We start from the raw sequence: 26213 nt of genomic DNA, 5'->3' as shown, positions 1-26213 counted from the left end.
TTACTCAAAGAGGTTACGTATATACTAACAGGCACGAATGCAGGTAGTGAGCTTTGGGGTCAGCTGACCCCACTCTTAGCTTTATTTTTTCAAGCAATATTGAGGCTTTTTAAATGTTGACCCCACTATATTTTTAAATGTTGACCCCACTTATCTTTTTTAAACAATACTCCATCCGTTTCAAAATGAGTGTCGTTTAAGGTTTTTACACACATATTACGAAATGCAATGATTAAAAGAAAGAGAATGGTTATTTTACCAAATTATCCTTATTAACTATTGGTTAGTTTTAAAAGTAATACTTTGAAAGTAATGTGCAGAGTATTAATTGGAGGGTACAATTGAAAAGAAAAAGTTATTATTGCATTGGAAACTGAAAGTGACATTCATTTTAAAACAATTTTTTTAGGCTAAAGCGAAACTCATTTTGAAACGGAGGGAGTAAAACAGTGGATCAGTTTGTATTGTGTTGTATCACCGTGTGTCTAAACAAAGAGCATTGACTTCCATTTCAAAAACAACGAGTATTTAAAGAGAAATAAAGGTATTTTATCAAGTGATTGACACATAACTTCAAGAACTTAATAATAAATCTATAGATGCGAGCAGTGAATTGCTTATTTGCATCGAAAGTTTACATCCAAAAGATTTAATTTTTGCATTTGATAAAGAGAAGTTTATTAGTTTAGCTTGATTTTATCCTTAAATATTTTTTCTTTAGGTTCTCTCCGATGTCAATTTTGACGTGCTAAGTTGATTTCTTCATAAAAAAGAAAAAAAATTCTCTCGAGCTTATGGGACTCGACAACCAACTTGAAAGTTATATCATATATGTTAGCTCTTGTAAAATAAACTTTCTAATTTAGAAAGGACCTGTGATCTTTCAAGTAAATTGGTGAAAACTAGAAGACTTATTACTTTTTTAATGATGTATTTACTTTTGAAGTTAGTATTAGTATTACATGTAGCAACTACAACTTTTTGATAGGAGTTTCTCTGCTGAACTTTATGAAGAATTGCACGACCATATGGGAGTTGAATTTTTGAATGATTGTCGAGCAACATATATAGAGAGATACATTGGATGGTGTTTAAAATGAAAAAATCTTAGAACACATTTAAAATATGAAGCCATATATACCAAAAGAAATTGTAATTCTTCAATATTAAGTTGTATTCTTTTAATCGATATACAATGACATGATTTTTATAATCTATAATTTTTTGTTAATGATGCCTTCCTTTTATTGGTTAAAAATTTATATATTTTTGTATAAATATTTTTTAGGGTTAATTATGTTTCTAGTCCCTATAAAATAGCGACCTTGTAAGTTTAGTCCATACTTAATTTTAATAGCATTTTTAGTCCCTAATTTTGTTTTTCTGCACTGAGTATTAGTCCCTACTCAATTCAAATTTGTTTAATTTATGCTTAAACTCTTAAATTTTTGAACAATTTTTTGCAGACATGTTTAGAACATTACTAAAAGTTCGTCCGCAAAAAATTATCGCAAAATTTGATTTCTACATCCAGATTTTATTACTTTTTATCTTTAACTTTTGTCGTTTTAAAAAATTCATATTTAATTCATTTCATGTCAGAAAATTCTAAATTTTAGTAAACGAACCTTTCATAGTGTTCTAATCTTGTCTCAAAAAAATCGTTCAAAAATTTAAGAGTTTAAGGATAATTAATCAAACTTTGTTTTAGCAGGGACTAAAATTATAAGTAAATTTTTTTTTATAGGGACTAAAAATGCTATTAAAATTAAGTAGGGACTAAACTTACAAGGTCGCTATTTTATAGGGACTAGAAACATAATTAACCCTATTTTTTATAAACAACTTTGACCCCACTTATTGAAATTTCTGGATCCATCTCTGTATACTAAGGTTGAAAGTAGTGGAAAAGAGTCTTACATATAGGAACATACGTAGTATCTGGTAAATTCATTAGTCTCTATTGGAAGTAAGTTAGCAAATAATACACGAATTAAAAAATGCAACTAATTTTGTTGATTTTATAAAAATACCTTTAAAATAACATTTATATTACAAAATTACTTTATATTAATAGTATATAAAAAAAAAGAATATATCAATTGAAAAAGATCAATATATTTTTGTTACATATAGTAAAACAAGATAAAAAATAGAAATAATATTAAAAAAAGAGAAAAAAATCGGAATATATTTTTTTGCTAAAATTACTTGCTAAATGACTACAATTTTACTAGTTTATTTTAGGGGTACAATTTTACTAGTCTAACAATTAAGATAAATAATAGAGGAAAAAGTTATATATGTGTCTCATGGTTGCATTTACCCTTGTGCCAAGAGTTTTTGTTTTTTTGAGAGGTTGTATCTTAGAGCTTTATTTTTTGAAGGGAGGTTGTACCTAGAGTTCTGTTTGGTACATATCTAACATTTAATAACATAATATAATTTCATTTTTATATTTAATTACTTCAAAGTTATTTTGTTCAAATGTATATAAATACAGTGTTCCGAGACCCACCAAACCTGGAGAGTATGAAAGAATTTTCCTATTTTTTAGAGTACATCCACAAATATTTATATTCATTTTTTTTTCTGTTCAAATGTATATTAATATATAAATTGGTAGCTTATAAAAAAAGAGAAAAAATATATAATTAAATTGGTGTCTGTACTAAGTAGGAAAATACCAATTGAAGCTTCTTGCTTTAGATGAAGAACTTTCATTTTTATTTTTTTAAAGAAAAAGAGAGCATCTTGATCAGGCTCAACTAAAAGAATTGGAATTTGTCATGCTTTGTTGGTTTCAAAGAGGGCCAAGTCGGTGAATTCAATAAAAGGATGGAATTCGGAAACCCCAGTTAAATTTCCTCACCACTAGCTTTTTGAATAGGAAAATGCTATACTACTTCAGAGTTCAAACCCAATTCTTCCACTTTTTATATTTTATTTTATCTCTTAGGTTAATTAAATGTGACACATAAACAATAGGACTCCCAAAAACGCTTAGATAAAATGACATATGTCTCTTCTAACTTAACCAAGGTTCTAAGTTCGAATTCAGTCTTGCCATGCAGCAGCCCTAAAAATTCATAGTGAGAGATTGTCGTCTATTTGGATCCCTCAATGGTCAAGAGATTAGTGTCCGCAGTTGTGTGCGGAGGATACGCGGTTTAAAAAAAAACAAAATGACATCCGATATGTCGGGTACGTAGCACTTTGGTGACATTGGAGTGTCAATGTCATGTGATATTGGTCAACCACAATGTCACAAGTGTGCAAAATGACAAAAAACCATTACTTTCTTCTCTTTCATTAACAAGTATTTTTGTCCTTTTGCACACTTGTGATATTGTGGATGGCGAATGTCACATGATATTGACACCCCAATGTCACCAAAGTGCTACCCCCGGTATGTCCACACTTCGAACCATCTAATAAAAGGAGGATATGTTATTTTACTCTAGTTTTTCTTCTTCTGAATCATGTCATTTTTAATTAATTCATCAAATAAAATAAATTACTGTGTACATTTTCCATAACTTTGCTTAACAACAACAATTTAACAAGCTTAATTTTCTTTACAAGACAACGTTTAACAGGTGTTTTCCGCATTTTTCTTTTCAAACCCCCTCCTTTTAGTATTTTCTTTTTTTTAAACGACCTCTTTTTACTCTTTTTACTACTTTTTCCATAAATTGATTACAATGTTGTTTTCATTTTCACAATATATATACTAACTAATACTATGGTATGTGTCATCATTTAGCATATCTTAGGAAAAACATTTGAATTATTTCTTAATTGATTATTAGAAAAAATGACCAATATGATTGTCAAAAAAAAAAAAAAGAAGAGAAAATGACCAATAGTTTAAGACCTCAAAACTTTGAATGTGTCTCGGTTGACCAATATAGCTCAGCCTCAGTCTCACACAGTCTTGCATCTATTCTTAATAGAGAAAGTCATTCTGACATTTGCAACTATGACACTGTAATGGATAACAATTGGTCAAATCTATCCAAATATGAAATTCAATTGAAGTTTCCTAGTTCCCAATTCAAGCTACCCCATTCACATGAATAAATAATGACAAAGCATATCAATCAAATAAGAATAAAAAATATAAAAAAATAAAAAATAAGGGGATGGTAACGGTCGCAAATTAAAGTTGCTACCCAAATATTAATATTATAGTACCCTACTCAGATCTTGTCCATTGTGACACCTAAATTACATATTCATTCATATATTGACCAAGAATTGGGACCAAATAATATTTCATTTCAATTAAACCAAAATTAAGAATGTAAGCTACCTACCATTTTCCAAAGTGACTGTCAATTCATTACGTGAAAAAGTTTCAATTTTACTAGATGTAGATGCTCTGCTTGAAGGGCATCTTCTAATAACAAAGGCAGGTTCCTTAGGAGTTGGAAGAGTATTAGATTCACTTCCTAGCATAAATACCACATTTGACATTGTGGGACGTTCATTTGGGTCTTCTTGTAAGCATAACAGCCCCACATTCACACATTTTAAGCATTCTTCTGCATTGCATGTTAGTGTTTGGTCTATGAAGTCCATTGCCCTGCTTACTTTCCACAAATGCCATGCCTACAATTCATTCAATCAATGAATTATATTTCTTATGTATCAACAAAAAAAAAAAAAGAGAATCAATGAATTGTATCAACAAACTTTCTCAACATTCTTTTTAATACATGTGTCAGTGTCGTGTTGACACGTGTCGGACATTAGACACGTCTTCTATCAGAAGTGTCGATGCTACAAAACTCATTATTTTTTAAAATCAAGTATGTCCACTAACTAATGTGGGGTTCATTTTTTATGTGGCGATACTTATTTTCAAAATGGTTGAAAAAATCACATGAAATTCCATAGTTACAGAGCGATCAATTACAGTGATTGAACGTTTCTCGTAGTATGTGCTAGACATCTTAGTAGAACTCGAGATACTTACATATCCAAGAAGACTCAATTCATGTTCGACTTGATAAAATCCGGTGTTTCTTTTCCCGCTAATAATCTCGAGTACCACAACACCAAAGCTAAAAACATCGGACTTCACTGAAAAATGTCCATCAAGGGCATACTCTGGAGACATGTAACCACTGCATTGCACAAATTATGAAACGTAAATCAAATAATACATACATGTTGAATCATTTTCTAAACCGTAAGGAATTAATAATATTGCAATAATTTTGTTTCAATGACAACTTGAACTTACTATGTTCCAACCACTCTTTCTGTGTTTGCTACCGTCTCTTTTCCTCCAAATATCCTCGCTAAGCCAAAGTCTGAAATTTTAGGGTTCTTATCTTCATCTAATAGAATGTTGCTTGCTTTCAGATCTCTATGAATAATCCTCAACCTAGAATCTTCGTGCAAATAAAGAAGTCCTCGAGCAATCCCCAATATAATCTTAAAGCGCGTATCCCAGTCTAATAAAAGACATGACTTCTTGTCTTGTATGTTGTTGTCCATTGGGGCATAACATTGTAAATTAGTCTAAATTTGAAAGTACATGAAGAAAGATTTTAAAAGCAAATATTTGCAAGAAATTGTCTTACCAAAAATGAAACCATCCAAGCTTCTATTTGGCATATATTCGTATACCAACATCTTTTCATCTCCTTCAACACAATAACCTAGAAGTCTAACCAAGTTTCGATGTTGAAGCTTCGCGATCAAAACAACTTCATTCTTAAACTCCTCCATACCTTGTCCAGAACAACTTGAAAGTCTTTTTACTGCAATTTTTTGTCCACTTGGAAATTTTCCCTGACAACAGTAAAATATTAATTTTCCATTCCTATCAATATAGTGTCACCATGAATTTCAAAATGAAAATCATAAGCATAAAAAAATTCATAATTACCTTGTAGACAGGACCAAACCCACCTTGTCCTAGCTTGTTTGCACTGGCAAAGTTATTAGTAGCATCAAGTATGCTTTCAAGATGAAAATGTGGAATATCTATAGCTTGTGCATTATCTTCTTTGAATCTACTAGATTCAATCATGTCCCTAACATATCTCTCACTGTCACACAAGTTGATGCCTGAGTTTTTTTGAACAGACCCCTTGTTTTCTGAAGGAAAAAAAGATACACTATAGATCTGAGTAACAAGTTACTTCATAGAATATTGGGGGATTATATTTAATGAGTCTTAGAGATCGTTAATATTACCTTGTGTCTTGGACTGTCTCCTTTTGCGCACGTATGTACATGTAATAGTACTTGAGAGAATAATTAAGAGAATCACAGTTGCTAAAGTCAGTACAATGATCACCGGTGAGGACAGATGCCTTTTCGATTGGTATTTGTCGCCTTCTACAAGATATTAAATGTGTCATTTTGTGCAAAGTTTTAAATGGTCGATATTGCAGAGAATACAATCAAATGCAGCCGATAGAACATCAGTCGCAATCACAAAGATATTATAAAAACCTTGATCGTGGTGATATTTTAATAACGAGCATGTTTATCAACGTGAAGATGGAAGACAAATAGTTATAAATAGCAAAGATTTCATGCAAAATTGCACGAATATGGGAAAAAATTACATGAAATAGACGTAAAATTCTGCCAATTGACATTAGGGAAAAACTTTACCTTGAGTACAATTTAGTTTGAAACCATCCCAAAGAAAGTTTTTATTGCAAATACATCTCTTCTTTCCATCACTTGTTGTATTGCAATTCGAGTTTGGCCAATCTTTGCAGTCCAACAATGAAGAACAAATTGGCTCTATTGGAGACTTCCAACTTAACTCAATTTCGACTCCGTGTTTTAGAGGAGCATTAGAACTAAAGGTACTTGGATCGACATAGCAATTTCCGGTAAGATGAAATGGAGATGATTTGTTGAGAAGTATAAAACTTTGACTCTCACAGTTAAGTATATTTTTTTGATGGATCAAGAATTTCTGTGTTTCTGGATTTATACTTATGACTTGATAAGTTCCTTCAGAAGTCGCAAATTGAAGCTCAGCATTGGTAGTATTGCAGTGAAAGTTGAAGTACATGGGGTCACCGCAGTGTTGTCCTGTGCTAAGGGGATATGGAATGAAGTTTGTGCCACAAGTCCCACAACTTCTACCTGTTGATTCTGCAAAAGTAGAATTTTGGAACTTTAGATAGAGTAATTCATGAAACAATCTCCATTTAGTTTTTCATTACAGGACCATACATGAAAATGATTCCATGCTCTTCATATTTTTCTGAAGGCTACTTATGGCATATAGAAATAATTAAAAAGAAGTAAGCAGACATCGACACCAGTCACATGTCTCCGACGTGTCGGACACGCCTTTGGTGCTTACATAAGAAATTGGTATTCTTAACTTATTCGGTAGTCTAATCCAAAATTATTGAAGAATCTCATTTTCTTTTTATCTATCAAACACATCTTTTTCAAATTTTCGATTATAAATTAAGCAATGTTGTGTCTCCTTGGTCCATGGATGTTGTACTTATGAGGATTGGTTTTGCCATCCAAAAAGGGTTAGCGGCGCAGCTTGTTGCCCGCTTACCTTCTACCAACTTATTTGAACAAGTATGAGGATATGAGCGAGAGGATTGGAACCAATGACTTAAGAAAAAAAATAATACATCTCAGGGACGTAACTGAGAGCGCCTCACAGAAGCAGGAACTATTTCGGTGATTTACTCATTTTCGATTGGTTTGCTAATAGTACACTTAACGAACACATGAGCAAGTGAGACATCACCAATTCACAGAAGGATAAGAAAGATAATAAAATTGTTTTCCTTTTCAATCAATGGTTAAATTGTTAGTCCAAATACATATATATGTGTTCACAAGTATATTCAGCTAAATGTGAAACTCATGCCAATAAATTATAAGAATTGAATAAAGTGACACAAAAAAGAGATACCTATATCAGAAAATGCAACTCTAACATTCAGATCACAGCCACTCGCATACTCTTCTTCAAGATTATTCAAATCATCATACCAAATCCAGCAAACAGGATCACCACTATCACCAATCCTTGCTACCTTTTCAATATCGTCATACGAATATGCATAACACTGACAATTATTAAGGCACTCCATCTTACACTCCTCTTCATTCTTAGCATTAAACTGAGCATCAGGGTTTCCAACTTTCATCATTTTCAAACTCAAAAACATGTCACTCTTCGCATTCTCACTACACACATTTGTTTTCCTACTACATCCACCCGAAAAATCTCCACCTTTCCAATTTTCAACAGAATTAGCCTTAAATCCAGGTAAACACTTGCACATAGAATCATATTTACTATTACAGCTACCAAAATTTCCACATGCATTGAAAACACTGCATCTATCTCTTGGTTCAACCCAAACCAACAACCAATTTTTCTGTGAATCCATCTTTAGATACTTAAGTTGGCCCCAATAAGTCATAACCATTCTTGTGTTCTTATACAATGATGAAGTCAAAAAGGGAACAGTGTTGTTTGGTGATACTTTCATAGTGAAATTTGACAAAAGGTAAGATATTGCTGAAGACATTTCACCACTTCCAACAAATTTTCCTGATACACTACTTTTCCAATACTTCATGGATCTCTTCCATATAATATATTGATTCACTTTTTCATCTTGTTCAAACGTAAAGTTCCCGGATGCAGGTTCTTCGTTACTTCTCCATGAAGTTAATGATAAACTTTCATCCATTTTCATACCTGGAAGAAATGTATCTGTTGGATTTTCAAAACTTTGCCAAAGAATCATCACTTTTCCTTGTCCTTGTCCTTGTTCTTGTTCTTGTTGTTCTTCACTTACAATAAGGTTTCCACTGTCTAACAGTTTCACTTTCCTAGGTAACGAAGACGATGATGTTTCAAGATTTGTACTCCAGTAAGATTTTCCACTACTATCCAAAACCATGAGATTTCCATCTTCTGAAATGACAAAACTACCACTTGAATCTTGAACTGGATTATCTCTATTTGCAACCCAAACAACTGTTTTTGGACTCAAATTGTAGTACCATATTCCAACATATCTTCTTCTATCAACACTAGAGCTTCCATTAGGAGTGAAAAATCCAAGTTCAAAATTTTCTCCTGCTGAAATGAGAGTATCTTTTCCTCCATCTCTTAACAAATTGTTAATGGTTATGGTATCTTTAGCTAAGCAATGGTTAAAAGAAGTGAAAAACATTAAGCATAAACAGAAGATAGACAACATGTGATTAGAAGAGTAATTAAGGATAATTATCTTTCTGGTTAGCATATAACAAAGAAAATTGTTAAAGTTCTTCTTATGTTAGGTGTTTGTCACACAATTTTAGGAGGGGTTTCTGTTTCTCCCACTAGTTGAATTCAAAGGCCACCCTAAGTAGAGTTTCTTTTCACATTAAGAGGTAAATAGTCTACTTTTGTTATTTATTGGTTGAGTAATTGATGCATAGTTAGGTACAATTAAATTATAGTTTATTCATAATGACACTGAAACCTCATTCTAAGTGAAATGATACACTCATTCCATTCCATATCATATTATAATTAGTTTTAGTCCCATGGGATTAGAAGGAGGTATAAAATTCAATCTCATACTACGTTGCTAGCAATTTCCCTCTCAACATAACAAACTAGAAAGTTGATATTATGAAAGAGCTGCAATCACAACTTCAGCTGTGAAGTTTGGACTAGAAAAAATTGATGGAAAAATCAATTTTGCCTTGTAGAATTTTCAAGTCAAGGATATTTTGATACAATCAGAAATACACAAGATGTTGATTAGTATACAAGCGTTGATTGAAATTGATCTTCGACATGGAAAGTTCTTGAATAGTTTAACTTTAAGTGAAGTATACTCTTATGGTGGAGTATGATAGCTCTTTTTAACTATGATTGTCGATAAAGACAATGTGGAAATTCTTGAAATGGTTTATCTTTAAGTGACTATACTCTTCATGGTTGAGTATGATAATTGTTTGAACTATGATTGCCGATGACAACAATGAAAGTTGGTGTATCATTTTCAATCAAGGCGGAAACTATTTGTGGATGTTGAAAATATACATGTTGAAGAAGCCCCACATTACTTAACATTTGCTTAGAATTATAAGACGAAAGATAGACCAAGACAATAAATATGAGCTTTAATTCTTCGTTATAAAATGCACTAGCTTCTCACTCTCTCTCTCTCTCTCTCTCTCTCTCTCTCTCTCTCTCTCTCTCTCTCTCTCTCTCTCTCTCTCTCTCTCTCTCTCTCTCTCTCTCTCTCTCTCTCCCTCTTGATTATGGAGTATTGATATGTTGTTTCTCTCAGCTTCTCCAGACTCCCCCAACAAATAGTATTAGAGCCCTAATCCGGCTTGGTATGGGAGCAGGAGCTAGATCATGTTATAGGAGAGGTGGGAACTCACCTAAGTGATTGTTGGATTTTAAGCGTGAGTGATTAAGTCTCAAATTGCCCATGAATAGATAAAATGTTGGATATATATAGGAGAGGTGAGACATATATATAATAATCTTAGAGTGTGTTTGGATGGATGAATGTTTTGAGAGAATGCAATGTTTTGATGGAATTCAAATACTTTGAGGTGAAATCCATTGTTTGGATAATAATTTGAAGAATTTTCAAAATGATAGAAATTTATGAAATATTTTGTTCAAGTTAAATTTAGAGAATTTCAAATGACACCTAAAAGTTAAGAATTTCAAAATTATTCATTGTTATAATTGTTCAAATTTTGCATTTTGATCCTCAAATTTTCCAAAATTTTCAATTTTACCCCAATAAATTTCCAAAAAATTGAAAATTGACCCCTCAATTTTTTCAAAAATTATAATTTGACCCCTAACTTTTCAAAAATTATAATTCAACCCTTCAAAATTTTAGAAATTTACAAAGTGACCCCTAATTTCAATTTTAAATTTGGCCTAAAAAATTAAAATTTATAAAAGTTGCACAAAAATGATGACAATGAAATTTTGTATTACTCCATCCAAAGAAAAGTATTGAGAAATGAAATCATTTTAATTGAATCATTTGAATTGCCGAGAATTCTGAATTCTTTAAAATTTCCCAATTATTTCATCCAAACACACTCTTAGGTTTTGTATGGAGATGTGGTGTCTCCCTCTTTTATTTATATCTTAGAAAATTGATTTGTTCTCCAACATGAGAATGAATCAATAATTGATAAGGTTAATTTATTAAAATTATAATTCTCTTTATCTTTTCTTAGTTTTGGTGAAACAATTCATTATGACAATTTTTTTGGATAGACAAAGTATTGTTGATATCTATTTTTATAAATTTTATAATTCTTATAGAGTATAAATTGTGATTTAAAAATGTATACAATATCTCTTTATAAAACATGTGATATTAATTATAACTTTAAACTTACATGTTAAATCCTCAAACAATTTTGGACAATTCTTTAGTAAGGGTTGTCACTTCTTTAGTTAGTGTCTCTCTTTTTTATTTATAAATCTTCGTATCAATTCTTTGATCATGAAATGAGCTATGTTTCTCCTTGTCATACAAAAAAGGACAGAGAAATAATAAATATAAGGTTCAAAACCATGTCATGTGGAGTTCAACATAATAGCAACAACATACTTCAGTGTTTGTTGCTAGAATTATTTTTGGTATTATGTTGCCTTGGATTTGAAGGCATCATCAGATTTAGACCAAAATTGTTCAAATTTTAGGAGCATATGATTGGCCATAAAATTGGCCAAAATTGGCCTTGAATTGTTCAAATTGTTTAAATTGGCCTTGAATTATTTATATACCTTCCTGCTGTACTAGAATAATGATTTGCCATATGATTGATATATTATAGCCAAAGTTGAATATTTGATTGAAGAAAGACAGAGGGGACAATGAGGTCAAATTCATTGGATTTAGCCAATTTCATATTTCTTCATATGGGTCCCTTCCTTTTGCATATTTTAATTTTTTTTTTCCACATCCTCTTAGCGTCTTCTTTCAACCAAGCAGCATTATTGTCTCTGTCTTTTGTACATATTGTAAACTTGACTCATTTTTTTGGAATTGCATGTTGTGTCATGCAATCATAGAAAAGAGAAGAAATGTGCATTCTATTTAGTATACTATTAACCCCGACAATGAATGCGTCAAGTCTAGATTGAAATATAAATATGGATTTTTGGTATGCCATTTTTCAAGTATTGGTACAAAACAATTTGTATACTACTGGAAAAATTTTGATTCGAAATTAATTTTTCATGAAAATGGAGTTATGATAAGTATAAAGTATCTCAATTCTCGTGAGCATAGCTGAGTGGTAGAGATATTACGATATGTAGGGCTTGATCTTAAAGGGTGAATATTTAGCCATTAGACAATTTGACAAAAAAAAAAAAATTTAAATATGTAAGAGTGCCAAAATATTATATCCAATATATGGTGTCCACCAAAATTTCCACACAGAAAACTGGCCCTAGTCTAGTGTTTGAATATCTTACAAAGCAATGGGGAAATTGAAAGAAAAAAAAAACATCCCACCCCATTTTTTCCAATAAGAAAGATGTTTATTTGTTGATGTTTAGAAAAGTTTCCACCCAAAAAATTTTAAGTCGTTGTTCAGTGTCAAATACCACTGTTTTTCTCTCCTGACCCACATAAATCGACTCACATTCTTCTTTAGCTGTTTTGAATATATCGAAAATTCCAACGAATGGAAGATTTTTAAGTCTTAAGTAAATATAATGTCTTTCCTGTGTACTCACTAAGTCACTCCGCAATATAAGAAAGAACAGGAATGTTTTGATTTGAAAAAATTACTCTTTTTTTTTTTTTTAAAGAAATTAAAATGGAATTATATATAACTAAGCGACTTTCCTTTCTTTATATAAGGAGTGTTAAAGTGAAGCAAAATAAAAAAATATCTCGTTATAATATAAAGGTAAAATGTCAAAGAAAACAATCACAAGCATAAAAGAGGATTAAGTCACACATATGTTGTAGTTAAAAGCAAAATTGATGGATTGTCGATAAAAAGTATTACTCTTACTAAATTATACTTATTAATTATTGATGTATTTTTGTTATAAAAGTATTAATTAAATGACAAATTTGAAAAAAAAATCAATTAATACTATATCGTCAATTGAGATTTGAGAGTGACATTCATTTTAATTATAATATTATTTTTTGGTAAATGTCATTTCTATTATGGAATAGAGTTTTATGTACGTAGGATTTTTCACTTCAAAAAAATATATGTAGAATTTTTAGGTACTTTAAAGTTTCATTGGATATTAATATATTTTTAGGTACTTTATATGTGATTTCTCGTTATATTAATATATTGTTCTGTAGATAAAATTAATTTATAATATATTTTTTTTATGTCAACTCTTCAGTTTTTAGAAGAAAGAGTCTTGATAAATCTGAAATTCAATCGAAAAATAAGTACTATATGAGTGAAGGATAGAACTACCTAACCAATCTTTTAAGAGTTTTGGATTGGTCCTTCAACCGCGAAATCTTATTAAACGAACCAATCTTTTAAGAGTTTTGGATTGGTCCTTCAACCACGAAATCTTATTAAACGAATGAAGGAAAAAAATCTTATTAATCTTAATATGATAGATATGTTAGAAAAGGTGAAGTATAATTCTTTGTGGTGGCTGAAAGCACATAAGGCCAATTTTGTTTATGGCACAAATAGATGGTGGTCGGACCCGTTACTTTGTTTGGATATCGATTGATTTGTTTTTTTTGTAATTATACAGTGACTGCTTGTTCTTTGCGGTGACTTCTTTAGTATACCTTATGTTAAAGAGGATTCATCGTTGTTATTAATATATTCCATTTTTGATTCTTAAAAAAAACTATTTGTTACTTCGTTAAACTTTAGCTGAATGTGACGGCACTCGAATCTAAAGATTACTGTAAATGAGCTGCAAACATTAATGAAAGAAAAAGGAAAAAAAAAACTTGGATTTGGATGGTATGATTCTATAATCTAGTCATCCCTTTTCTTGGTACAATGCAATCTACTAGAAGCACTAAGTTGGTACCAAATCATAATTGGTTGGCCACATGCTGAGGACTTTTTTTGTCTTTTTATGTTGAAGTAATATTCACGAGATCAATACTATTAAACTCAGCCAACAAGTTTAGCTCAGGTCTCGAGCAAAGACTTTATAGTGGGTTACTTTTGACAAATGATACATGAAGCATTATACTATTACATTATGGTATTAAACAACAACATTAAAATTTTGTTTCAACAACATTAAAATTTATGAACACTGATATTGGAATACTTATTTTTACAAAACTCTCGTATGGAGTTTACTTGCAAACAAACGAATGTAGATCGTTCATCTTTTAGTGAGTAGTCACATCTCAAATTAGTACACATATACTGAAATGCTATAAGTCTATTCTTCTAAACAAAACAATGATATTTGAACACTCTTTTATGTTTTATCTCTGTCTTTCTTCATATGACACATCAACATTTTACGTGTGTGTTTGGTATGGCGGTGGGGAGAATTGATTTTGATAGAATTGAGTTTGAGAGAATTAATTTTGGTTAAAAGTGAGTTTGATGTGAATTGATTATGTTTGGATAGACTCGTTTATAATTGATTCTTATAAGTTGATGTTGTTTGGATGGTTTGAATCAAAATTGATTTTGAATGTGTAATGACCAAATTATCCTTTTGATTATAATTAAAATTAAATATTCATTTAAGATAATTATTTCAAGTTATCATATTTGGATTTTTATTGCTTCATTAATCATTTTTTTTGACAAAATTGCTTCATTAATCATTATTAATAGTACTTTTTTTAGGGATTTATTAAAGTACTTTTCTCTCGATTCATACATTTATTAAATCATTTTCAAAAAATCAAATAAGAATTCTCTAGATCTCCTTTAATTAATACATAACAAATATAATGATCAAAGTCATTTATGAAGAAGATTCTATGGTCTCTTCAACCATTTTAATCTCTCTGTAATACTACTACCCATTTCAATTAATAACAGTACCCGTTTATTCTGTTTATAGTTTCTCAAATTTTTTATTTTTCATTCATACTCTCTCTGTTTAAGCTTTTTCCATGGAGATTGGGTGTTTCCTCATTCTTCCTCCCCCACTTTCATTTCACTAGTTTTCTCATGTACCATTTCTCCATCACTCACCAATTAACAAATCTGCAGTCATTTGGTTCCTTTTCTTTGTTTTAAGTTATATTATTATTTATTTTTTTGCCCTCTTCTCTCTGTTTCATTTGCAAATCTGACAAAATTAGGATAGATCTGCAAAAATAAAGAAGAAGAAGTATGTTCTTTTTAAGGAAGAAGAACAAGAAAGATGTTTATTCATAGGAAATTGGAGAAGAAAACATGGGTATATTGGTAACTATACATGTCATTGAAATCAAAACTGAGTTTCACAAAAGCAGAAGCTAGAATTACCAGCTTCACTTGTACCAGCGTTTTGAGATGAAAACTGACTTTTCTAGAATCACTTTTCATTCACCCAAACAAGATAAAAAAATCTAGAAACCAAGTTTGAAAAAGTAAACTCAGGTTTGGCTACTAAAAAAGCGTTGCCAAACATAGTCTATTTTTATCAGATCACTCACTTTTTCTACTTGTTTTATGGTTAGGAGTGTACATAAAATATTTTCCAAAATTTATAGTTTATGTCGGGAACCCGAACCCATTTATCTATCCTTATAAGCACTTAGTGGTGGATATAGAACCACAACTCAACTCAAACCCGCAAAGAAGAAAATCCAATTGGGGAATGTGGATTTGGGTTAACCGGGTGAACAATTCAATATTATGGATGGGCTACAGACACACTCCAGTGTTTCATTGGTGAAGCTCAACTCTGTAATGTTAGATTATGAAGATTTATTTAAATTTATCACTAAACAATTTGAACCCTAAAAGGTTTAACTATTTAAATTTGTCACAAAACCTACTATGATGCCCTGGATCACATTGTGGATGTCAAGATAAAAGCTTTTAAAATCTCTCTGTGATCAATTCAATGGAGCCTAAAATCAACCATCATAAAGCAACTATGGTTGTCCTGAATGAAGAACTCACCGTTCTTATTTTTTCTAAAAGAAGCCAATCTAGCCTGCCAAATTGACATAAGAGAGAATCAAACATGAGACTTTGAGAAGAGAACCCTCCAAGATTCTAAACCAACACCAACATACTAATCAAAGTGGATTGAAGAATCACGGTTATTGAAGAAATTGAGAGTTGATTTCGATAATATTGCTGAAAATGGTTTCGATCTATTCAACGTTTTTGATGACATCGGATATGGAAACTATTTCTATTTGGAAGAAAGACCCATCTATGATGATCTGGTCAAGGAGTTATGACATTTTCTTCCATCAAACAAAATTAAACTGTCCCTCCTCGGGAATAATACCTCCAACCTCTCCACACCTAGCTGCTAAGAATGTATACCACAAACTTCTATTTTCAACCCTCATCCTCCAACACCATTTGCCAAGAAGCGCTAAATTAAATTCTTTAATCCACCACACCCCCAAGCCTCCATTCTCCTTTTTTGAACAAATAGTATCCCAATTAATCCAAGATATTTTTCTAACCTTCTCAATACCCCACCCAAAAAAAAACAATTAAAAATAGATTCAAAAGAGGAAATGATACCTGCTGGAGCCTTGAAAAAAGAAAGAAAATAGACCGGAAGAAAGGACAAGACATACTTTAGAATGACTAAGCGGCCACCCAAAGATTTTTACTCTTCCAACCCGATAATCTTGACTTAATGTGATCAAGCAAAGGTTGGCAAAACTTTAACTTGCGAGGATCACCACCAATAGGCAACCCCAGATAGAGGATAGGTAAACGGTCCAACTTGCAATGAAGAAGAAAAGTTGCCTCAACCAACCAAGAGTCATGAATGTTAACACCAACTAACATGCTTTTGTGAAAATTCACCTTTAGAACAGATGTCGCCTCAAAGAGAAGAAGAAAAGCTTTCAAAGTATCATCGGCAATTATGTTCAAGTCTAACTACGATATGTTTTCCTAACTACGATATCCAATTAACAAAGTATCATCGGCAAGTTGTAAATGAGTGATTTGAGTAAGATTATTGGCGCCCACCTTATATCCAGAGTAAAGGCTAGCCTCCACTAAAGCATTTATAATAATGTTCAAGTCTTCAACTGCTATTAAAAATAAAAAAAGGTGATAGCGGGTCACCTTGCCTCAACCCATGTTCAAACTTGAATTCATCCGTTGGACAACCATTAACTAGAACCGAAGCAGCTGTCGTGCTAATGCATTGCATAATCCATTTACGCCATAAGGTAGGGAAATTTATTTTTTTCATGACTGCTTCTAGATAGGACCAATCTATTGAATCAAAAGCCTTCTCAAAATCAACTTTGAAAAGAAGCAAATTTTAGATTTCTGCTCTTCCCCCTGCACTTTTCACTCGCGCCCTGCAGCCATGCCAAAAATGCCCTTGCGTTAGTTAACTAACGCAAGTGTTAAACTCTGCGTTACTTAACTAACGCTGCGTGAGTTAACTAGCGCGGCGTTAGTTAGCTCAAGCTACGTGTTGTCTTAAACAAGACAAAACACCTCATTTTCTCATTTCTCATCTAAAATCTCAAAAACCTCTCTCAAATCACCCAAAACCAAAATTCCTTCAAGTTCAAATCAAACAACACTCTAATAACAAGTAAGTTTTCATAATCAAACACCCTTAACCTTTTATGTTTATATGTTATATTTTTTCTCTTAAATTAGAAATTTTTTAGATTTAGGGTTTGTTTAAATTTTGGTTTTTTTTTGTAAGAAATCATACAATGTTTACATGAAAATGACTTGTGTTGCTTAAATGTTTAGATGTTTGCATGTTTATGTTGTAGATTTGAGATTTTTTTAGAGATTTTTTTTAGATTTAGGGTTTGTTTAAATTTTGATTTTGCTTGCAAGAAATGATACAATGTTACATGTAAACTAGACCTTTCACCCGTGCTACCGCACGGGTCATGTTGATGGCAAACAAAATATTCAATTATACTGTTAATTCATAATCTATTTGTGCAAATACAATGTTAAAAATAATAATACAACTTAAAAAAAGGGAACAAATCATGCTGGTACATTACGAAAAATTTCCTTGTAAACAACATTGTATTTAGGATGATTTGAATGATTCAAAAATTCGCCGCAATCTAAAATATGAGAACCATCTCCACCATATACTAACAAATACAGGTGTTTCATTTGTTCAACTGACATTAAATATATTGTCGGTTGGTTAGTGATGACAGATGGATACGGCGTGATAACTTATTGTTTGGTTACTGCACTGATGGTGTGGATAATGAATGGTGATAGTGAACAGAGAATTGAGAGAGAGGGAGATGGAACAATGAAAAAAAAATGGTGTATTGAAGCTGAAAAAAAAGAGATGACATAGATAAAGTAACGTTTTTGGAAAATGAAAAAGAAATTAAAGTGGGGGACACAAAGGTAATTGTGAGATTTAAATTAGGTTTAGGGTTTTCACATTAGTGAGTACAAATAAATAAATTGTGATTCACTACATATCAGTTATTATGCTTGGAGTGGTGACAATTTTCAAGGATTCATCAGATGAGTGAATTATAAAGGGGGAGTCAGTTATGTAAAACCACCCACTACACATTAGTTATGCTTGGAGCGTTACCTATTTTCAATGATTTATGAGATTATGGAAAACAGAACATGTAGGGCAACAACAAAGACACCTATTTATAAGAAGAGAGTGAGAATTTGAAAGATATCATGAAAAACCACCCACGATGCTTGGAGACGTGGCTATTTTCAAGGATTTATCTAAACCCACTACACATCAGTCATGGTTGGAGTGGCTATTTTCAAGGGTTTTCAAGCAACAACATTGTACGTGTTTAGGGTCAAGACTATATTTTCAAGGATTTATGAAAGGCCACTACACATCAGTCATGCTTGGCGTGGCTATTTTATAGGAACAACATTTGCACGTGTGTTCAGGCTGAAAAAAAACTACCTAAGCAGTGTTTAAGGATACAATAACAAAAATACGTTGAGGTGGCAATTTTCGCTATTTTTTAGGACTAAATCACTATTAGAAATTATAACCATTGCCAATCCTAACCTATATCAGAAAACGTGAAGACTGTATATTTGAAAATTCAAGGATTGAGAAACAATCTTAATTGAATTGAAAAATCATAAAATCCCCAAATTTTGAAACCCTAATCACTATCCAGAAAATCAAAATGAATAAAATAATAAAATAGCATTGATATCAAAATTAGTTTAGTGATCATACCATTAATAAGTTATCATGGACGAAATATGCATCGGAATCATATTTTTGCGGATAAATTGAAGGAAAAGGGGGAAGAAAGGGATGGAAATGGATGATTTCTGGGTTGAGATCGAATGAATAAAGGGAGAACATGACTTCAAAACCGTATAACGTTAAAGTCGGGAAGGAGAGGAAAAGAGATTAATTGCATTTTAAAATGTCTGTTTGGTACAGGATATGCATTAGTGGAAGCAATATTATATCACTAAAACAGCTACTGGTCAAGTGGTCAAAGTGCTTGGATGGAGGCAATGGGTTGCGAGTTCAACTCCCTGTAGAGACATTTTTTAAACCTCTCCAAAAAGGCAGGATTAGGGTTAATTAAAGTGGGGGACACAAAGGTAATTGTGAGATTTGAATTAGGTTTAGGGTTTTCATATCAGGCATGCATTGTGAACCTTCGTATTATATATTAAGATAAGATGACTTATGTTGCTTAATTGTGGTTAGATATTTGCATGTTAATGTTGTAATTACGGGTTTTAGGGTTTATGTATAATTTGCACTCCAAGTGTTTGATGAAATGTTTGAATGAGTTTTTCATTGTTTGTTTTTTTATTTCTTATTGTGTAGATTTGAAGCAATGGCCAGGTGGATCGATGTTCATGCAAAATTCTACGGCGGAGAACCTCATAGGTTGAAGGTTCGGTGCCTTGGTGTAACGTTAAGAGGTCTCAAGGATGAACTGAATGAATTCAACCAAGGAGTCAAACCCCGGAGACACAAGGAGGGTGGAATACGTTCGGTATAAACGTCCAACGCTCGACGAGGGGAGAGTATCATTCACTTGGGTGGAGTTAAAGAACGACGAAAACGTGACGACCATGTCTTGGGAGCACAACATGTTCTAGTGGATCGATATGCGGGTAACGTTGCTGAGATCAACTGAAGATATTATCAAGAGTCTGATTCTGCCAGAAGATCGTGATTATGTAGGGAATGTGCCTTCCAACTACAACAATTGTCTTCCTTTAAATGGGGTAATTCAAACTTTCCAAACGGCGGGACTCCAACATTCGACTGACATTCCCATTGTTCCTTTTAAAAGATTAAATTCTTGTTTGGCTGGTTTAGATGAAGGTATTGAAGTGTCAAGGAATGGACCTCATTCTTTTGACACTTGAATACCATCATCTAAACCAAGCCTAACAATAATTTAATATTTTGAATGGAACAATGGAAATGTCAGTCGAATGCTGGAGTCCTGCTGTTTGGCAAGTTTGAATTTACCCCATTTAAAGGTAAGACAATTGTTGTAGTTGGAATACACATTCCAACTACAACAATTGTCTTACCCTGAAATGGATATTCAATCTGGCTAAACGCTATTTCCCCAACATACACCCGACATTCCCATTGTTCCTTTCAAAAGAATAAATTCTTGTTAGTTTGGTTTAGATGAAGGTATTGAAGTGTCAAGGAATGGACCTCATTCTTTTGACACTTGAATACCACCATCTAATCCAAACTAACAATAATTTAATCTTTTGAATCAAACAATAGAGATGCCAGGTGTATGTTGGAGTCCTGGTGTTTAGCCAGTTTGAATTTACCATTTCAGAGGTAAGATAATTGTTGTAGTTTGAAGGTGCATCCCGAATGTAATGTAATGATAGGACATATTTATAAACATATATAATTGACATACATGTTGTTTATGTAATGTAATGTAACTTTTATTCGAATTTATTCAATACGCAACTTTATTTGAATTCACGTTGAGTTTAATTAGGCCTTTTTTCAATTATTTTTAATACGTAACCTTATTCGAATTTATTCAATACGCAATTTTTATTATAATTCACGTTGAATTTATTCTAATTCATTTATTTACTTTATTTGAATTTATATCTACCAAAAATAGGTTCTAAAAACGTGAAAAAACTTACCAAAAACGTGCAAAACCAATTAAAATGCATTGAAGAAAGTCAAAAAAACGTGTGTTCTTCAGCTCTAACCACCGGCCAACTTGTGTGAGTTAACTCGCGCACAGGCCAGTGGTGCGTCACTTAACTCACGCAAAGATTATAAGGTGCGTGAGTTAAGTCGCGCTGCGGGACTTAACTCACGCAGGGGTATAAATGTCCAAACAGCTGAGCGCGAGCAAAATGAGCTGGGGGAAGAGCAGAAATCAATCTTTTTTCAGGCACTTAACATCTTCCACCAACTCTGTAGCAATCAGTATTCCGTCAAGAATTTGTCGACCATGAATCAAAAATGATTGTGTTTCTGAAATTACACTAGGCATAACCCGACACAGTCTATTGATGAGAACTTTAGAAAGAACTTTGTATAAACTTCCGACGAGATGGTCTGAAATCATTTAGGCGATGAGGGCTCTCAACCTTAGAAAATAAAGCAATTAAAGTATTGTTGATTCCTCCACCTATGACCTCTTCAATATTGATATTTTCCATTATCATATCATATACCTCGCCATTTAAAACATATCACCATTTTTTTCGGTTGAATAATGCGATGGAGGGATCAAAATTATCAGATCATAAAACAGGGTATCAATCCACAAAATGGTGAAAATAAAAGCAATAAAATTTAATTAAACCAAATATCAAAGAATCTTATAAGTTTGGAAGAACGGTCTCCCCTAAAAAAAAATTAAATGGTCTAAAGAATTTGTGCATTGCTGGAATTTAGAGCACCCTATATGCCAATAGTATGATATATCCATCGAACTAGACTTGAAAAACTGCATAGTCAACGAAGAAAAGTGAACAAAAGAATAGTGGATATTGACGAACAAAGACACTGGCCCAAATTGACTTTTAATTCACAACAAAAAATTTAACTTACTATTTTTTAGCACTGCTATTTTTTTTTTTGAGTAAATCAATTATCTTCGTCAAGCAATTGTGAAAACTAATCCATCGAACTTTGTATAAACCAGACGAGCAGCAAACTCTTTAAGAATTTTAAGTATGTCTAAGACTGGAATTGAATGAAGCATTGTTATTTCTAGCTAGAAATAACATTGCAAAACTTTCATGACCACTACATAGGATTCTCATTTGACGAAAAAAAATGGGTGGTGGGATGAAAAAACGAGACTATGCTACATTAACTTTTTTTTTAGGGTATCCTAAACAATGTATGCATATACAAGTTATTGTAAGCTACAGTAACTTGTATATGCATACATTGTTTGGGATGTGTTCACAATTGAAATTTTCGCTATAACGAGCATTACTATTTCTTTTTTTTATATTTGTTAAAAAAAAAATCAAACTCACTCGATTAATTATTCAACATTTATACGTGTTTTAGTTTAGTTCTGAACACACTATATGTACATGAAAAGTATATAATTTGTGCAACATTTATAAATATTATAATTTTTATTATATACTAGTTACAAACCCGTGCTTCGCACGGGTTGAATAACGTATCTTGTAAAAATATTGTTCCAAAGGAAAAATGAGTAAATTAATGAATATTGCACAAACTCGGATATTCTAAATAAATCACTACTGTATTTTTAAAAAACTTTGTTATAAAGGAGAAATGAACAAATTAAGGGAAATAGCTGCATTTTTCTAAGAAATTGTTGCGGTTCTTAAATGTGAAAATCAAGCAAGCATATTGCACAAATCTCAGCTATATGTACATTTCTAAAAATTTTACCAAAACATTATAAAGATTTGCTGTAGGAAAAGAGCATGTTCTATTTTGTTCAAGAGATTAGGAAAACAACATTATAATTAACATGATACTAATTGGAACCAATGAAGGAACCAACAATATGCAGATTAACGTTACATAATAGTTAGGTTTATAAAAGAGACTGCAAGTGTCATAGACTAACCAAAAAGGGATTTTTGCCAATATTTACATCAAACAAAATGAAAAAAAAACAAATGACATCCCAAAGTCAAGATTGTTTACGATTACAGTCCAAAGCGATACGCAAAAATAGTAGAAGTTCAAATAGTTCAGCAGCAAAGATCTATTTTGGAACAACTCGAACGTGCAAGTTCTTCGGTGACTTTTCGAAATCAAAGATGAGCTTACCACCTTCTTCCATCACACGTTCTCTGCATAGATTGAACCACTGCCCACACAAGTATTTTTCATAGCTTCCTCTTTCAGGGGTAATGAGGCGACACTTATACTTTCTCTGTGTCTGGTCATCAATGAGAGTGATTGTTTTGCGCTTTTCTTTCAGAATTGTTCTTGACACTTCGTTTGGGAAATGCTAAACAGGAAAATAACTGCAATATTAGTCTAATGCATATTAACATGGATAAGATGTATGCAAATATAGTTACATATAATTTATAAAATGAAGGTAGCATAACTGATTTTAAGCTAAAGAAAATGTACGATGACTTCTAATTTATCTTCCTATTATCTTCCTATAAAGTCTAGATAAATGCATGCATGTGGATTATATGTACCCCGTTGGCCAGTTAAAATTGTTGAAACAAATAGAAATTAAGCATCACTCACGCATGTGCATTTATAGATAGCACCATTTGACATTGATGTCTTCGAACATGTGGTGTAACTCTCATAATACCATCCAAACTGGTTAGGATTGAATTTAGTTGTTTTCCAAATAGTGATTCAGTATGTATCCTAACACAAATTATGCACATGAAATAAAGAATAATGCAATATGTATTTTTAATTTGTGCGCAAAAAAACTCAAAGCATGTTTGTGCATAAAAAAAGCAAACCTTGACTGAGTTTATAAATTCGGCAATTGGCCTAACTTGAGACAGATTGGAAAAATCGTTGTACGAAATACGTTGAAAAGAAGTCAAAATTTGACTTAAGTTCTGACTGAAGCTTTGACTCTGAGCTTGAGAAGTGTTAAGGTCACGACAACAATTCAAGAAATATGGTCAAAAAACAATCAAATCAGATTGTGAAATAATAAGTTATTCTAACACTGTATTGTGAAATCATAATGCAAACTTACTAAGTCTTAAACTTTTCAACAACCGGATGATGTAGGTTGATGAGCAGCCTCGAACCTGACCAATTGTTACATATATTTAGGTTATCATTGACTACAAAATGGAAGCAAAGAACTCATGGTAAATAGATGGTAAATGATAAAGCTACGAAGTATTTTTCCCATAGTGTAACATCAATCATATTCCCACTGCATAAGAAAATACATCTTTCAGGTCATTATCAAACTTATACAAAATCCTATCATCTGATGCTGACAAATTAGAAAATAACACCTTTTATCTTTCAACACAATTTCTTTCCAGTCCCAATTGGCGTTGTCTTGACAATCTCATGAAGAAACCCGATGATTTCTTAAAAAAAAAAATTACATCTATAAGAACATTATAATCGAAGAAAACAAAAAAATAAATTAAAGCACATAACTATACCATATAAAACGTCAGTTTTGAATTTTCCATCATGAATTTCCTTAAATGACTTAAAGTGAAATTCATGAGTAAGAACATTAGTTAACTTGTCATACTTCTGCACCTTTGTACCATAACCAAAAACAACCTTAAAGGGATTAAATGCAATGTCATTATCAAACACATGACAATTATACAAATTATAAATCCTGTTTTCCTCGACCAAAGCCTTCCAATGCTCCAATTCTCTATATCGATTTATTACATGAACTCGATCACCCTAAATTCGAGAAAGAAACCGAAAAATATAAATAAATCAAAATGTACACTAATAAGTAACATTGATAAATCATAAAGGAAATTACAACAAATCTTAATTAATTCATCTAACCTTTGCATAAAAAATAATGAGCTTCATATGTTGATTCTCATTACTACCAGTCACAATCCTAGAATCCAACAGTCCAAATCCTATTTTCCAAATGTCCAAATCATTTTTGAGATCCTTAATGTAGTCATAGACCCTTGACATTGAAAGTCCTATATGGAAATACAATAATACATCATTTAATTTTATTCACTTTGTTCATTCTTATATCGAAAGAAGCTAACATATTTCTATGTGATCAATTTTTGTATCATCAAATCAACTTGATCTTAAATGCACAAATTTCTGTATCATCAACTTTCTGGACCTCAATGATGTGACTAAAACAAATTTACACCAATCAACTTTCGTACGGCTCAATGATATAGGAAAGAATAAACCAAATATGAAAACTGTTACAGCTTTAGGATTACTCACAAAAACTAAAATAACTCACATGCATCAAATTTTTTTCAACTACAGTACCAGAAGCTAAAATAACAATTGTGTCAAAACCTTACCATGAGCTAAAATTCAATCATCATGACCTCTACTATACTCCACATAACAAAGGAAGTTTTTTCTACAGCCATGCAACATAACAATTTCTGGTACATAATCCACTAACAATTAAAAAAACAAAAAATAAAACCCTTAAAATGCAGAATTGTAAAAAAAAGGAAGAAAACCACCCATGATGAAGCAAAAACTAAAACAGTATCGAAAAATGAACACCTCAAGCCATAAAAATCAGTCAACTCAAGTCATGCATGGTCTCAGAACCATGAAAAATGGAAGAAAATGATCTCTTACGAAGAAGAAAGAGTAGCAGTGTTCCCAGTTAAACTTAGATACCGTTTGGCCAAGGTTTTTTACGGTCTAAAAGTTAATTCAAAACAAAGTTAAAATAAAGGCCTTTAAGAAAGAAGCTAAAGTTGTTTGGTTTCTTAGTTTTTTTAATTTTAAAGCTATTTTTAAGTTAAATGTTGTTTGGCAAAATATTGTACAAACTTTGATTTTTTTTTTTTACGGTGTCCGGGTTTCGAACCCCGGACTTGGCATATATTTATGCATTGTTCCTATTAACTGAGTTAAGCTCACGAGGACA

At 31.9% G+C, this 26213-nt stretch overlaps 1 protein-coding gene and 1 long non-coding RNA gene across 3 annotated transcripts; both read right to left on the bottom strand.

Moving 5' to 3' along the window:
* Nucleotides 1-4146: 4146 nt before the first annotated feature.
* On the bottom strand, nucleotides 4147-9519 carry LOC146929620 (G-type lectin S-receptor-like Serine/Threonine-kinase). Its single transcript, XM_085701442.1, has 8 exons — nucleotides 7925-9519; nucleotides 6640-7134; nucleotides 6214-6357; nucleotides 5903-6114; nucleotides 5595-5805; nucleotides 5252-5489; nucleotides 4982-5132; nucleotides 4147-4614 (listed from the first exon to the last, which is right to left on the bottom strand). The coding sequence occupies exons 1-8, from the start codon at nucleotides 9273-9275 to the stop codon at nucleotides 4312-4314; spliced, it is 3105 nt and encodes a 1034-aa protein (XP_085557568.1). The 5' UTR covers nucleotides 9276-9519; the 3' UTR covers nucleotides 4147-4311.
* Nucleotides 9520-23089: 13570 nt separating this feature from the next.
* LOC146929619 (uncharacterized) lies at nucleotides 23090-25828 on the bottom strand. Of its 2 annotated transcripts, XR_015008281.1 has the most exons (3): nucleotides 24333-25828; nucleotides 24088-24212; nucleotides 23090-23603 (listed from the first exon to the last, which is right to left on the bottom strand). It is a non-coding gene; the product is annotated as an uncharacterized LOC146929619 (long non-coding RNA). The 2 variants fall into 2 exon arrangements; XR_015008280.1 differs by having other exon boundaries at nucleotides 24088-25828.
* Between the last annotated feature and the right edge of the window lie 385 nt (nucleotides 25829-26213).

The sequence above is a fragment of the Medicago sativa genome, chromosome 4 (assembly GCF_051527215.1).
Source record: "Medicago sativa cultivar Bolivia chromosome 4, Bolivia_mono, whole genome shotgun sequence".
Taxonomy (NCBI): Eukaryota; Viridiplantae; Streptophyta; class Magnoliopsida; order Fabales; family Fabaceae; genus Medicago; species Medicago sativa.
The sequence above is the reverse complement of the archived record's forward strand: the minus strand, read 5'-3'. Positions and strand labels throughout refer to the sequence as shown.

Coding starts and splice junctions, on each gene's coding strand:
- LOC146929620 (XM_085701442.1), bottom strand. CDS start 9,275: ATGCTAACCAGAAAGATAATTATCCTTAATTACTCTTCTAATCACATG. Junction 5,806..5,902: donor GGTTTGGTCCTGTCTACAAG/GTAATTATGAAT, acceptor TACTGTTGTCAG/GGAAAATTTCCAAGTGGACA. Junction 5,133..5,251: donor GAAAGAGTGGTTGGAACATA/GTAAGTTCAAGT, acceptor TGTGCAATGCAG/TGGTTACATGTCTCCAGAGT.